The 15138-nt window shown below is 39.9% G+C and overlaps 1 protein-coding gene across 2 annotated transcripts in view; it reads left to right on the forward strand.

Moving 5' to 3' along the window:
- sptb (spectrin, beta, erythrocytic) overlaps positions 1–13938 on the forward strand; it is a 38362-nt gene extending 24424 nt beyond the window's left edge. For both annotated transcript variants that reach the window (XM_079853425.1, XM_079853424.1), the window contains 29 exons: positions 75–262; positions 352–469; positions 1114–1272; positions 1412–1714; positions 1852–2002; positions 2124–2994; positions 3108–3245; positions 3335–4094; positions 4275–4477; positions 5161–5251; positions 5365–5511; positions 6336–6605; positions 6755–6979; positions 7072–7161; positions 7329–7613; positions 7802–7932; positions 8157–8361; positions 8502–8725; positions 8937–9087; positions 9256–9500; positions 9588–9726; positions 9819–9903; positions 9989–10185; positions 10359–10432; positions 10509–10572; positions 10791–11047; positions 11512–11685; positions 11824–11866; positions 11981–13938. In XM_079853425.1, coding sequence (XP_079709551.1) covers positions 75–262; positions 352–469; positions 1114–1272; positions 1412–1714; positions 1852–2002; positions 2124–2994; positions 3108–3245; positions 3335–4094; positions 4275–4477; positions 5161–5251; positions 5365–5511; positions 6336–6605; positions 6755–6979; positions 7072–7161; positions 7329–7613; positions 7802–7932; positions 8157–8361; positions 8502–8725; positions 8937–9087; positions 9256–9500; positions 9588–9726; positions 9819–9903; positions 9989–10185; positions 10359–10432; positions 10509–10572; positions 10791–11047; positions 11512–11685; positions 11824–11866; positions 11981–12166 — 6174 coding nt within the window. In that variant the 3' untranslated portion in view covers positions 12167–13938. The remainder of the gene's footprint in view (positions 1–74; positions 263–351; positions 470–1113; positions 1273–1411; positions 1715–1851; positions 2003–2123; positions 2995–3107; positions 3246–3334; positions 4095–4274; positions 4478–5160; positions 5252–5364; positions 5512–6335; positions 6606–6754; positions 6980–7071; positions 7162–7328; positions 7614–7801; positions 7933–8156; positions 8362–8501; positions 8726–8936; positions 9088–9255; positions 9501–9587; positions 9727–9818; positions 9904–9988; positions 10186–10358; positions 10433–10508; positions 10573–10790; positions 11048–11511; positions 11686–11823; positions 11867–11980) is intronic.
- The last annotated feature ends 1200 nt before the right edge of the window (positions 13939–15138 follow it).

Below are 15138 nucleotides of genomic sequence, written 5' to 3' on the forward strand. Positions count from 1 at the left end.
GCCAGTCCATTCCCATGTGAATATGTGTTTAATTCAAGAGTACATTTGTATTGATCTATACTCATATTCTCCAGGTGCTGGACCAGGCCATTGAAACAGAGAAGATGATTGAGAAGTATGAGACATTGTCATCAGACCTGCTAATATGGATTGAGCAAACCATCATTGTGCTAAACAACCGCAAGCTTGCTAACTCCCTTACAGGTGTCCAACAGCAGCTGCAGGCTTTCAACTCTTACCGTACCGTGGAGAAACCACCTAAGTAATTCAGGATATTTATGAACAAATGTCTCTTTTTTGTAGGACTGTTAAGCATCCAACTTTAATTTCTTTTTAACTCTTTCTCTTCAGGTTTCAGGAGAAAGGTAACTTGGAAGTACTGCTGTTTACCATCCAGAGCAGAATGAGGGCCAACAATCAGAGAGTCTACACACCCAAAGAGGGTGCACTGGTGTCAGATATCAACAAGGTGAGATGCTAAGATTAATGCTGCATTCATTTCAACTCAGAAAGTATGAACTTCCAACCTCCAATTAGGGAAAGTGCAATCTAATGCCACTTAAAGTTAGACTTTGAACTTGGAAACAGAAATCTACAACTGTGATTTTATTGTGATAAAGGTGACATCATGCAAATATGGTTGGACCCAGAGAATAACTAAAATACATCAATGCGTCAACGTTCCTATATTACTTTACAATAGAACCTATTCGCTTTTCTGTTGATAAATGTACATCTACAAAACCAACTTGTTTTTTTGTTTTGTTACATCTCTATATCTTCTAAACATCAAACAATAGAGTATGGTGGTTATCTGGTGACATCATGTACTGTAGGAATAACTCATACCTGACTTTGTATGGAAGGCGCCATAAGCTCCAGGAATGACATCAATCAATTCATAAGAAAAACTTTTATGAATCAAAACGACACCTGCTAGTCCCAACCACTTTGGTTATATTTTCTGCAGGCACAGTGACAGAGGTTGAACATGATAGTCATTCCAGTGGTCTGAGAGGCTCTGAGCTGTTTGAATGTGTGCGTGTGTGTGTGTGTGTGTGTGTGTGTGTGTGTGTGTGTGTGTGTGTGTGTGTGTGTGTGTGTTGTTCTCAGGCTTGGGAGCGGTTGGAGAAGGCAGAACATGACCGTGAGCGGGTCCTGAGAGATGAACTCATTAGGCAGGAGAAGCTGGAGCAGATGGCTCGTCGCTTTGACAGGAAGGCAGCCATGAGAGAGACCTGGCTTCAGGAAAATCAGAGACTAGTTGCACAGGTAACTAGCTTTCCACAGCTTCTGTCATTGTAAGATGAAATGTGAAGAGAGCCTTTATATAGATACCCATCTTTTCATGGTTGCAACACCTGAAGATTAAAATTAATGGTCATTATTTTGCTTGCTTTCTACTGTGAAGGACAACTTTGGCTATGACTTAACAGCAGTGGAGGCAGCTAAGAAGAAACATGATGCCATAGAGACAGACATTGCTGCATATGAAGAACGCGTTCAGGCACTGGTGGCCCTGTCTAAAGAATTGGAAACAGAACGATACCATGATGCTAAACGCATTGATGCTAGAAAAGACAAGATCTTGAGGCTGTGGGACTACCTGCAGGAGCTCTTGAAAGCTCGCAGAAGTCGTCTAGACAAGAATCTCACCCTTCAGAGTATATTCCAGGAGATGCTCTACATCATCAGCTGGATGGATGAAATGAAGGTAGGAATAGTGAATAGCATGCTTGATTTATACAATTTGATTTATATTATGCTAATATTATGGTTGCATTGCAACTCGTGTAATTAAAGCAAAAAATAATAATTTAAACTATTTCTTATTGGACATTTGTTCTTCAGAACCGACTCTTGTCCCCAGACTTTGGAAAACAGTTATTGGAAGTGGAAGACTTGTTGCAGAAACATTCGTTGGTAGAGGCTGATATAGCGGTGCAGGCAGGAAGAGTACAATCAGCCAATGCAGCTGCTCTTAAATTTGCCAATGGTGATAGTAAGTACAGTTAAACCCTTATGTACTTAGCTGTTTACTTGGTGATGTAGGTGTGAAGTAGTCTTTGTAATCTTTACACACAATTCATTGTCATTTTACTTTTCTGCTCTTAATTGTCAAGGTTATAAACCATGTGACCCTAAAGTGATCCGTGATCGGGTACAGCACTTGGACCTGTGCTACCAGGAGTTGTGTGCTCTGGCAGCTCAGAGGAAAGCCCGTCTTGAGCAGTCGCGACGGCTTTGGAACTTTTTATGGGAAATTGCAGAGCTGGAGAGCTGGATTCGGGAAAAGGAGCACATTTTCTCCTCTCTTGACTATGGTAAGGACCTGACCAGTGTGCTGGTACTGCAGAGCAAACACAGTGTCTTTGAGGATGAGCTTGCTGCCAGGCGGGACAGCTTGAAGCAGGTGATGGACGAGGGAGAGAGCATGATCCAGGCCAAGCACTTGGGTTCCCCCAAAGTGCAGCAGCGCATGGATGATGTGCGAAGACAGTGGCAGCAGCTGGAGGAACTGGCCGCCTTCCGTAAACAGAATCTACAAGACACCCAACGCTTCTTCCAGTTTCAGGGTGATGCTGATGACCTCAAGGCCTGGCTGGTTGATGCTATGCGGCAGATGAGCAGTGACGACATTGGGCATGATGAATACACTACCAAGCGTCTTCTTAAGAAACATCGTGACTTAAGAGATGAAGCCGCTAAGAATGGTGCCACCATTGATGCTCTATCCAAACAGGCCAATGCACTTCCGGAGGAATTAAGGAACACACCAGACATTGAGGGGCGTTTGAATGATATCCGGGATATGTATATTGAGCTTCTGACCCTCTCAGACCTGAGGCAAAAGAAACTGGATGACACCATGGCTCTTTACACTATCTTCAGTGAGACGGATGCTTGCGAGCTCTGGATGGGCCAGAAGGAGACCTGGCTGGTTGGGCTAGAGACACCTGAGAATTTGGAAGATCTTGAAGTTGTACAAAACAGGTATGGCTATTGGTTTTATGAACCCAGGGACATTACTGTAAGTGTGTTTCATAAACTGGGAAACTAATCCAATTTATGCCACTTTCATAAAATCCTGTTCTGTTTGTTGGTAGGCTAAGCATTCTTGCTCAAGAAATGGGTAATATGCAGGCTCAGGTTGATAACGTCAATAAAGCAGCCAAACAACTCGAAGATAGCAGACATCCAAAAACAAAACAAGTGAAAGACTGTCAAATTCGTCTCAATAAGAGGTAAGAGTTATAATCCTGGATATGAATGCCAGTTTCATTCAAAATACTTTAGAATTGGTTTGTAATGTTCCTTTTTTCTCTTCTCATAGGTGGGAAGCTTTTAAAGCAATGGTGGAGGATAAGAAGCGTAAAGTGGATTCAGCCCTCAGCCTACATAACTATGATCTTGAATGTGATGAAACAGAGTCATGGATAAAAGAGAAGACACGAGTGATTGAGTCTACACAGGACCTTGGAAATGACCTGGCTGCAGTCATTACCATTCAGAGGAAGCTCTTTGGCATGGAAAGAGACCTCGCTGCCATCCAAGATAAGTTGGATTTTCTGCATGATGAGGCCCAGAAGCTTGTGAAGGAACACCCAGAAAATGCTTCCGATATACTTGTCAGACAGAAAGAGTTGGACGCAGCATGGAACTCCTTGAAACGTACCCTGAAAGACCGCGAAGACTCTCTTGGGGAGGTCAGCAAGCTGCAGACCTTCCTACAGGACATGGATGATTTTCAAGCCTGGCTGTTCAAGACACAGAAAGCTGTTGCATCTGAAGATATGCCTGATGGTTTACCAGAGACTGAGCAGTTTCTGAGTCTCCACGATGCTGTGAGGGATGATATGGATGGCCACGAGGAAGACTACCATCGTGTGAGGGACACAGGAGCAGCAGTCATTCAGGGCCAAGAAGATGATCCTCAGTACCAGCAGCTGGAGCAGAGGCTGGAGGGCCTTGATAAGGGCTGGGATGAACTGCACAAAATGTGGGACAGCCGTAAGAATTTCCTTGATCAGGGTCTTGGCTTCCAGCAATTCATGAGGGACGCCAAGCAGGCTGATGCCATATTAAATAACCAGGTATACATAAACAGTTTTCATCTATAATCAAAATAGATGTCATTTTGTTATGCTGTCTTCTTATCATTGAGAAGAGTAATCTTTGGGGAAACCTATTCTTTGCAAATGACCTTCAATTGCTAGTCAATAACATTGTTCCTCCCTTTTAATTTGCTCCCATTTTTCTGTACTTTTTGAAAGGAATACACTCTAGCCCATGTAGACAAGCCTGACACCCTGGATGGAGCAGAAAAGGCCCTGAAAAAACATGAGGACTTTGTTACCACCATGGATGCTAATGAAGAGAAGATACTCAGCACACTGGAAAATGGTCAGAGGCTGGTGGACAGTGGAAACCTTTACTCAGGAAGGGTGAAAGACAAGATGGGCTCCATTGAGGATAGGTCTGTTTTTGTATAGTATTTGTCTATTTTACATCCAAGGTCAGACATAGAATTTTTTTCTGTGATCTAGCATATGAGCTATCCACAAAAATGAACTTGCCATTTTATTCTAAATTCCTCATAGGACATCATAGGACAAGTGGTTTGAAAAATGGTTCAATAGGTGGATTTTCATTTCAATATGGATTACCGTGACAACAAAACAATTACATAAGGGCCTTAGAAATATATTAGCATGACAAGAATTATATTTAAATATTATATAAATTGGCATGATAAGAACATCGAATACTTGACTGTTGTAATCCCTCAATGTCAGTGTAATTCAGAAAACAATCATAGGTTTCTTTTTGAAGTTCATGTTAATGCTAACTCAGCAGTGAGTGAGATAAGCATTATTCTGTAAAGGAGTAGCCTGCATTTCCCCTATTTGCCCAGGCAGTCTGTAACTCCTTAAGATGGGCGCCTGCCCTGATGGTTATTGATCGCTTTGTGAAAGTACACCTAATCCATGGGGTTATGTTGCTCTTTTAAAGTGTTCTCTCTGAAGTGGAAATGGAGGAGTAAAGAAAAGCCATGTCAATGTCTGCTAGTGTTCATTTAACCATATACACTTTTTACACCAATTTGCAATAGAGACATTCCAGTAAATAACCCAAGTATTTTTGTGTGTATGACTTCAGGTACAACAAGAACAAAGACAAAGCCAAGGAAGTCTCAGGGAAACTCAAAGACAACAGGGAACTTCAGCACTTCCTTCAAAACACCCAGGATGTGAGCAATACTTTACTCAATTTTCACTGGCAAGATCTCACAGCTTTGCTTCTAATAAAATGTTCTTTGTGATATTTTCTCTCATTCAATTAACATTTACTTCTCTCTTTTAGCTTACACTGTGGATAAATGAGAAAATGTTGACTGCACAGGATACATCATATGATGAGGCTCGAAACCTCCATAGCAAGTGGCAAAAACACCAAGCCTTCATGGCAGAGCTAGCATCAAACAAGGATTGGCTTCATAACATTGATAAGGTATATAGCAATTGTATGTGTTCCATATCTTTAATAGAGCACAGCAGTTTGGTGTCGGAAGTAAAAAATGTCTACATAGGAGTAATGATTTAACAATATCTTTCATAGACAGACCTACCTTGAGCTCTGATTTACCTCTCATTTACACTGCACACCTCTGCGGTGCATTACGTCTGCGACAAGGTTTTATTCCGTCCTCCACGCGGTGCCAACTCACACCAGGAGCATTTCAGAAGCGGAGCGACTGGATGCGCGGGACCACGTGATTTGCCTGTCCGACGTGGTTTTTCTTGATTCTTGAGTTTCTACCATATAGTCTATGGTTTCTACCAAGGATATTGGTGTGTAATACGTTTGGGAGTTTGCACAGGGTGTTTATTTTGAATTTGACAATGTTTTTTTGACTTTTATTTTGTATTCCCGGTGCGACTTGGACGCGCGTTCGTCAAAAATAGACTAGGCGCCTATATTTAGCAAAGCGGCACGGAGAGCCGCTTCTGGGAAGCTTCTGAAACGCGCTGCGTCGCGGCCGGTGTAAACACAACCATTGACTAGAATGGGCACGATCAGCTCCGGTAACCGTGTCGCAGCCGTAATGCGCCGCAGACGTGTGCGGTGTAAATGAGGGGTAATTGTTATTAAATGATGATATAGGATTCTGATGAAGCCTTTGGTTCACATTATTTTAAATCGTGTTGAATAACATATACAAAGTGGACAGGCCCCTTCTCCTGTGTACCATAATCCCAATAATTCCTTAGTATCAATGTGTTCAAATGAATGGAAACAATTATGTGTACATTGAACCATGCTCATATATTTAGGAGGGACAGGAACTGATGGAATCCAAGCCTGAGTATGAGCCTATTGTTATGGATCGTCTTGCTAAGCTTCATGAACTATGGGATAAGCTGGAGAGCACCACACAAGAGAAGGCTCGGCTGCTGTTCGACGCAAACCGTTCTGAGTTGTTTGATCAGAGCCTGGCTGACGTAAAGAAATGGTTGACTAAATTGCAGCAGCAGCTTCAGGGTGATGTGGACGAAGAGGTCAAGGATCTTACCAGTGCCAACATCCAACTGAAGAAGCATCAGGTGTGACATTAAATTTGTGTGTGCTACAATTCTACAGTAGATTACCTCACTTAAGTTACAATTATGGTGTATTATGGTCTGTGCATTGTTCTTCCATATCTGATGTTAGCTTATAAGATACTGCATAAATCTGCCTTTTTCTCTCCTAGATGACAGAGAATCAAGTTCGGGATCGTGCACGGGAGCTTGAAGAACTTCAGGAAGCTGTACAACAGCATGCTTCACTTAGAGAGGACCAACCCGAGTTTGAGGTTGAGCAGCAAACTCTTCAGAGGGACTTCCAGAAGCTCCTCACACCTCTCGCCCAACGCAGGGGCAAGCTGGAGGCTGCTAAGGCAGTGCACCAGTTCTTCAGAGATCTTGCAGATGAGATAGTATGTACATACATAGCATACCCAAACTACAGCTTTTCATTAGTCTTTTTCTAAAGAACTCTTACATAGAAGTTTTCATTTGTGCTCCTCAGCTCTGGGTGAATGAGAGGTTGCCAATAGCAATGTCAGAGGATCATGGCAACAATCTTCAGACTGTTCAACTTCTGCTCAAGAAGAACCAAGTGAGTTTTCCATTTTTTTCCCAGTTACCCCCACAAATCATTCCTGATCATCAATTACTTGACAACATGGTCTATTTCTATAACTTAATATTGGAAATCATTTATAGTATATGTATTATGCCCCCTTCACCCACGCCTTTCATATACACCATTCATATCCTGTACAGTCTCTACAAAAGGAGATTGACGGCCACCAGCCACGCATTGATGAAGTGTTAGATCGTGGCCGACGAATGATGGCAGCAGCAGAGGGCAGTCCAGAGGAAGAACACATGTCTGAGGAGATGAAGAAGCTTCAGGAGGTGTGGGCAAAGCTGCAGGATGAGATGGACAAACGTAGAGCACGGCTCTATGGCTCTAATGAGGCCCAGCAGTATTATAATGATGCAGATGAGGCTGAGGCCTGGATAGGGGAACAAGAACTCTACATGATTGCAGATGAAAAGGCCAAGGTAAGACTATGACAGACTGCGAGAGCCAATGAATAACAGTGTTGTTGCTTTACAGTATGTCTTAAAAAAAATCTTCAAAATGCCAAGTTATGTCAACTCTGTGCTGGTTCCAAATTCTTTGTGCAGTGCTGCCATAAAAGCCATACTAAAATAAACTGTCTCTGAAAATTATTCTCTCTGGATTGTAGGATGAACAGTGTGCTTTGATCATGCTGAAGCGACACCTGCTTCTGAAGCAGACAGTGGATGACTATGCATACTCCGTCCAGCAGTTGGCGGATCGTGCTCAGAAGATGCTGGCTGAAGAGCACCCAGATGGGTATTTTTCACTGATTGCATGTCAGAATACATGCAATATATATATATATATATATATATATATATACTGTATATATATATATATATATATATTATATATATATATATAAAGAATTTATTGCATATTGAGATGAGGGGGCCAAGCTTAACTGTACCCTGAGGCAGTCAAATGCAAGTTAAAACACTCTATAACAAAGATTAATCTCTATTTGTCTGTATGTAAAGGGAGGCCATCATCCGGAGACAAGGACAAGTTGATAAGCAGTATGCTGGGCTGAAGGAGCAAGCAGAGGACCGAAAAAAGAAGCTGGACCATACATATCATCATTTCTTGCTGAGCCGTGAAGTGGAGGATCTTGAGCAGTGGATTGCAGAGCGTGATGTGGTGGCCTCTTCACAAGAGATGGGCCAAGACCTTGACCATGTGACGGTAAAGCAGAACTTACCCACAAACATAAGCACATTTACTACCTCTCACATAAAAGAATGTCTTGTCATGTACAATGCAAGAATTGGCATATTCAGCACTAGTATATTGTGTTGTTAAAGTCATACTTATCAATATTTTAGATCCTGCGAGATAAGTTCAGGGAGTTTGCACGGGAGACAGGGACAGTGGGTCAAGAACGTGTAGACACTGTAAACCAAATCATAGATGATATGATCGAAGGAGGCCACAGTGAGGCAGCAACCATGGCGGAGTGGAAGGATGGAGTCAATGAGAGTTGGGCAGATCTGCTGGAACTCATCGACACTCGTGCCCAGCTCCTCTCAGCCTCCTATGACCTGCTTAAGTAAGTATAGAAAAAGTAAATGGATTAAATGTCACTAAAGAGTGCAATGCTTTTATCAGATTATATTATTACAACTGACACAATGTATCTCACTCAAAAACAAGCCTATGAAACAAGATTATAATTATTCTACAATATCTTCACTTGTGTAAGATGTTGTATGGGGTACAGAAATTGACTGGAAAACATAATGTACTGTGAATTTGGTCAGGTATTTTGATGATGGGAAGGAGTTGGTCGCTCACATTGAGGAAAAGAAGAATGAGCTTCCTGATGATCTGGGTGAAGACTTTAGCAAAGCAGAGTCCTTCCACCGAATGCATGCTGCATTTGAGAGGGTTATAAGCTCCCTGGGCAAACAGGCAAGGAAAACACATTACATGAACAACTGGTGGTCATAAATAGTTAAATGTATTCATCTCAAGAAATCTCTGTGCCTTGTACATATTTAGAAGTCAGTGGCTTTTATAGAAAATGTCAAATGTTATATATTGAAAAGTTTAGGATGTTCCATATTTCTCTCCTTGCAGGTGAAACAGTTCCAGGAGACTGCAAATAGACTGCGTGCCCAGTATGCTGGAGATCAGGCCACTGCTATTCAAGCAACTGAAAAAGAGGTTGTGGAGGCCTGGAAGGGCTTATTGGATGCTTGCGAAGGTAGGAGGAAGCGACTGGAGGATACAGCAGACAAATTCCGCTTCTTCACCATGGTGAGAGACCTGCTGGCCTGGATAGAAAGCATCATTCAGCAGATAGAGACACAGGAAAAGCCACGGTAAGAAAATGCATCATTGTGGTCATCACAGTAGAGATGTCCATGTTCCCCTTTTTAATGAGGTTTGTTTCTTGTTGTCCACTGAAGAGATGTCTCCTCGGTGGAGCTCCTAATGAAGTATCACCAAGGAATCCGTGCTGAGATTGAGACCCGTGAAGCAAAGTTTAATCAGTGTGTAGAGCTAGGCCGGGCCCTCCTGGAACGCAAGCACAAGGACTCTGTAGAGGTAACCAGACACAGGAGGTAGCAGTGTAGCATTCTGCCATAACAAAGTGTCTGGCAGGAGGCATTCATTTTCATTTATACTTGTACTCACAGATTAAGGAGAAGCTGATGCATCTGGTTGAGAAGAAGAAAGAGATGATGCTCAAATGGGACGATAGATGGGATTGGCTTAGACTTTGTAAGTCCACAAATGTCAGCATACACAAATTAAAAGACACACAGGAATAGTGCTCACAGCTGCTTATAATTTTATCTTCTTCTAGTGTTGGAGGTATGTCAGTTTGCTCGGGATGCATCTGTGGCAGAGGCTTGGCTGATTGCCCAAGAGCCATACGTGGCGAGCAGGGATCTAGGCCAAACAGTGGATGAGGTCGAAAAACTGCTCAAGAGGCATGAAGCCTTTGAGAAATCCACTGCTACATGGGAAGAACGTTTCTCAGCACTGGAACGTCTTACAACAGTATGTGTTGTGTGTGTTTTTAACTTTGACTTGTTTTAAACTCATCCTACACCATTTGTGCTTCAGACATTAATAATACCTCAATTCATGTGAATTGTTTGCAATGGCAGGCACAACTCACATTTACTTCAGAAAATGCAAAAACGTTATTGACTATTTATAATCTGTTGTAGTTGGAGCTGTTGGATATTCGGAAACAACAACTGGACATAGAACAGTACAGACAAGAGGAAGAGAAAGACAGCAGGTAAACATAAGATCTAGGGAACACATTACTTCGCTTCCTCCGTATTCCATATTAAAAGTTGACATTTGACCTCCAGGAGAGAAGACACAGGTTTTGCAGAGGAGTCCTCACAACTCTACCCCACAGAAGAACAGTCTCTGGTGAGTTTACGTTTTGTATTAGAATATTGCCATCTTTCTCTTCATTATACTAACAACATTCTTCGTGTCAGATATACTTTCACATTTCATATTGTCATCTCTTAATGTAAATACAGCCTGTAATATTATTTTACTCCTTTTTGTACTGAAAAATATTGAATGTAATAATGTAATACTTCTTAATTTGTACCTGAACTTTGTACTCATGTGGTCTTCAGTCTGGTTTAGGAGTAATAGAGCCTAGTTCCGGCGGAGTTGATGGCACAGCAGGGGACTCCACTGTGCCTTTGATCTCAGAGATGCAGGAAAGTGGCTCACTAGAGCTGGACCCTTCCACATCCATTCAGGTTTCCAAAGAGACAGAAAAAGCTGCCACACTTCCCACTGAATCTTCACAAGTTCAGCCAGTCTTGATGGAGGGAACTCTAGCCCGCAAACATGAGATGGAAGGACATAATAAAAAGGCATCCAACAGGTTAGCTGTTGTTTTTGTTGGTCAGCAAAATTATTGGTGTTTGCTGAGGTATCACTATTACTATTGGTGAAACTTTGAACAAATTTCTAGCACTAAGTATTAAACTTCAGCACATAACTCAGCCAGCACATGAATAATACCTCAAATCATGCTGCAAGTACATTTGAGGTGATAATTGTTACTTCTATAAGTAAACAATCTTGTAATTTTCTCCTGGCAGACAATAAAACAGATAAAAATACTATACTATTATATATTGAAGGACCCAAGCAGTATCTAGAGACCAGAATATCACAGCGACTGGGCTCTTTTGACCACTGAGAACCACACAGAACACCCTAGCATTGTTGCATTTACATTTTCAGAAGAAATCTATTTGTCTTGATTAAGTATAATGCTTCAAGATACATTTTTAATCACAGTAAGTAGCCATCATTTTACCAATCAAAACTTTCTTTTCTCAGGTCCTGGAACAATCTTTACTGTGTGCTTAAGCCTGGACAGCTCTCTGCCTACAAAGATGCCAAGAGCTTTAGTCACAGTGTCACTTACCATGGTGAGGAACCCCTGACCCTCACCAATGCTTCATGCGAGATCTTGACCAACTATAAAAAAAGGAAGCATGTGTTCAAACTCCGGTAAGGGTCTTGGTTATCAATCTTTATAATAAGTTAAAAATAAAATGTAATATACCTCATTGTTGTGAGATAGTGAGGTATATTACATATAGGCCTTGCTTACCCGTTTTATCCTTGTTCCATTTCCTGGTTTCTTAGACATGAAGATGGAAGTGAATATCTGTTCCAGTGTAAAGATGAGGTGAGCTATTGAATGCTTCTTCCAATTAGTCCCTAATTTGTAGCGTAATCTTTGAAATAAGCAAGTGAACAACTTTAATGATGGTATATATGTGTTTTGTCTCTCTGTCCACAGGAGGAGCTCCAGAACTGGACTCAAGCTATAGAGCAGGCAGCACAAGCTCTGACAGAAGAACCAGTTGCAGGGCCATCAGGAGTGAAGGCACAAAGCCTACCTCCACCTTCTTCCACTACTCTAGAGGTCCCCTCAACCAAGAAGGACAAGGAGAAGAGGTTTAGTCTGTTCGCTAAGAAGAAATAAACTCCTGGACAGAATGTGACACAGGTGAAATGGAACAGATTAATAACACCATTTTATTTTTTACATTATATTAATTTGTAAGAATTTAGCTATATGAAATGTAGATTACACTGCTGCCTGTATCTAAGCTAATGAGGCGTTGCTAATGTCCACATGTATTGCTCTTTATGTTTTATTGTGTTTTCCTATACTAGAGTCACATACCACATTCACTCTGTATACAAATAAAAGCACAGGAACCTGATCAAATTTAACCAAAAATATTTGTAAGAAAAAATGTTTTCTTTTTGTCTTGATTTTTTTTAATGTATTGAGTTTCTTCTAGGCATGCTTCAGTATGTATTTTGACTATAAATAACATGCATAGTTTTGTTAATCTGCCTTATTTCTTTAAAATGGTTGCAAATGTAATACTGTGTTCTTTGCATTGGAACTTATAGAATTTTCATAGAGACACGGGAGAAGCATTTCCTTTTGTAAATGGCGCTCAGCTAGCAGGGGGTGTGGTAATGAAGGTGCATGGCATTAACATGCTCTATATGCAATAAGCACAGTGTTTAGTGTGCTTTTAGACTGTCCTAAGTGTTGTAAAACCTATTTTCCTCTATTCCAACAAACAAATGAATATTAATATTATAATAATATTATATTCAAATGTGAACATATTAATGCTATTATATATTAATTCATTAAGAAGTACAGTCATGGTACTGAAGAAAAGACAAAGTTGAGGGCAGTTTTTTTTTTGTTCCAAAACATCAGCTATGTTAAATATGACTTTTTCAAAGCATGAACTGATATATTTATTTAATATGGTGCTAAATGTTTAATATAAGAGTTTTACCCTCTCATAACTCAGGTTTCCCAGTATGCCTGTCACAGGCCTAATCACCTTATAAATACCCTTACACTAGGGCAGCAAAACCATTATAAGCACTAAAACATATCTCTCACATCATCATAACAATAATAAAAAATTCGAAAGAGATGTGTACAGCTTAAATAATGCAGTATAGTATAAATCAAACTTGGTAGCCAATGAATGTTTAAAAACATGGAAAATATTTGTAATACAAATATGAATGTAGAAGTAATGGTAGAGGGAAATTTTACTTGTAACAAATAATAATAATAATAATAATCATAAAACATCATACATACACAAACTTAATACCTATATCCAGATCAAACTAATTAAACATTCATTATGCTTTTAACTTATATTTGTCTCACAAGTTTCTGAAAGGTTGTATCAAAACAATAAGTTATCTTTAGTACATTGTCTAATCTTCTGATTAGAATTAAAGTGCCCTGTTTCCAAAGTCTTAGTTTCTTTCAGTATTAGCCTATATATTAACCTTGAAGTATGTATATGTACTGTTTCTGCCAGGCACTGCAAGCTAAAACAAGTAATGTTTTAAAATAAAATGCAGAATTTTTTTTTTAACAGTAGATACATTTCATCTCACTGTTTGGTTTTGGATAGGAATACGTTTAGAGTCATGTGTTATGAGGGTCAGCGTGGTGCTTTATTACGGTGGTGTTTTTTGTTGGCCACTACATCCCGGACCTCCAGATATTTCAGTTGTATTGCTTTAAACACACTGCAGTCTACACTGCAGTCTACTTTAGAATGAAGTAGTCCCTCTCAACTAATATGCCTCCATTCTCTTTTCTCCTTTTATATCTGTATGTTCAATGCAAAATCACATATAATAAGTTGAAAACAAGGTATGACTCATTTTGGGAGTATGAAAATCAATAAACTCTGTTTGCAGTAACCTTTGACCTCTATTGTATTTTTAAAGCCTTGTAGTTTACAGAAGTCAACCGGTTTTTCCCCATTAAAAAATAAATAAATAATGCATTTAATGTCTGATTAATGAAACAATAATTCTCTCTCTCTCTCTCTCTCTCTATATATATATATATATATATATATATATATAAAATTATTGTTTCGTTAATCAGATTAGTACTACTAGTGTCTTAAATCCTCTCATGCTTAAAGGTGCAGTATGTAAGAATGACAACTATTGGTCGAAATAGGTACTGCAATCCAATTCAAAATATCGGACATCGTTGTTTCTCCCAGCTCCTGCTCCTCAGACTGGACGGCGCTCACACGGGTTGCCAGTTTGAGCACACGCAACAGGAACGAGCGCAATGGACAATGAAAATTGACAAATTGGCAACATACAGTATCACACACCAAAACAACAACAAACATTCCAACTTGTAAATGCACATTTCAAAGTGAAATAACTGACTGTAGAAGTATTTTTCAAAGAAACGAGTATGAGAACTTAGCATGTTTCCTCAAACATATTATGGTATTTTTATGCTTTAGTAGAGTTAAAAAGTTACATACAGCACCTTTAATTGTTTTTATTGACTTACATTTCTATTGGTTGAGTATAAAACCAGTATGATCAGGTGAGGTGGAATTATTATAACCAAGGGAACAATCATTGTTAAAATATACCACTCTTTTCCTGTAGTAGAACTGCTGAGTAAGAAGTGTGAGAAATACAAATATAAATAATTGTTGTAAGAAAATATTTATACTACACTATTACCACTTAGCAATAAGACGAATAAATTAGTTTCTATTAATGTTTTGTGTTAAGGACTTTCTTTGAATGTTTAAAAAGCAAGAAAAGTAATATGTCAATGATGACGGAATTCATTCACAGAAATCAGGTTGCAACAAGGACTAAAACCACTGATCTATATAGATCAGTGACTAAAACACAGATGCAGAACTGCACTATAGGCCTAGGCTAACGTTACTTCAAAGACTCACCTCAAGGCCCAATATTTGAATGACACATTCCTCTTAGTGACACAAACCTTTAATAACTAAATTTGATTACGACTGTAAGTTCCTCTGAGCTGTGTTCAAGCATTGACATTTTTACAAAAAGGCCTATATGTAATATCTTTTTAATGGCAAAACTTCTCGGTGGTCT

Source organism: Squalius cephalus (genome assembly GCF_949319135.1).
Source record: "Squalius cephalus genome assembly, chromosome: 20".
Taxonomy (NCBI): domain Eukaryota; kingdom Metazoa; phylum Chordata; class Actinopteri; order Cypriniformes; family Leuciscidae; genus Squalius; species Squalius cephalus.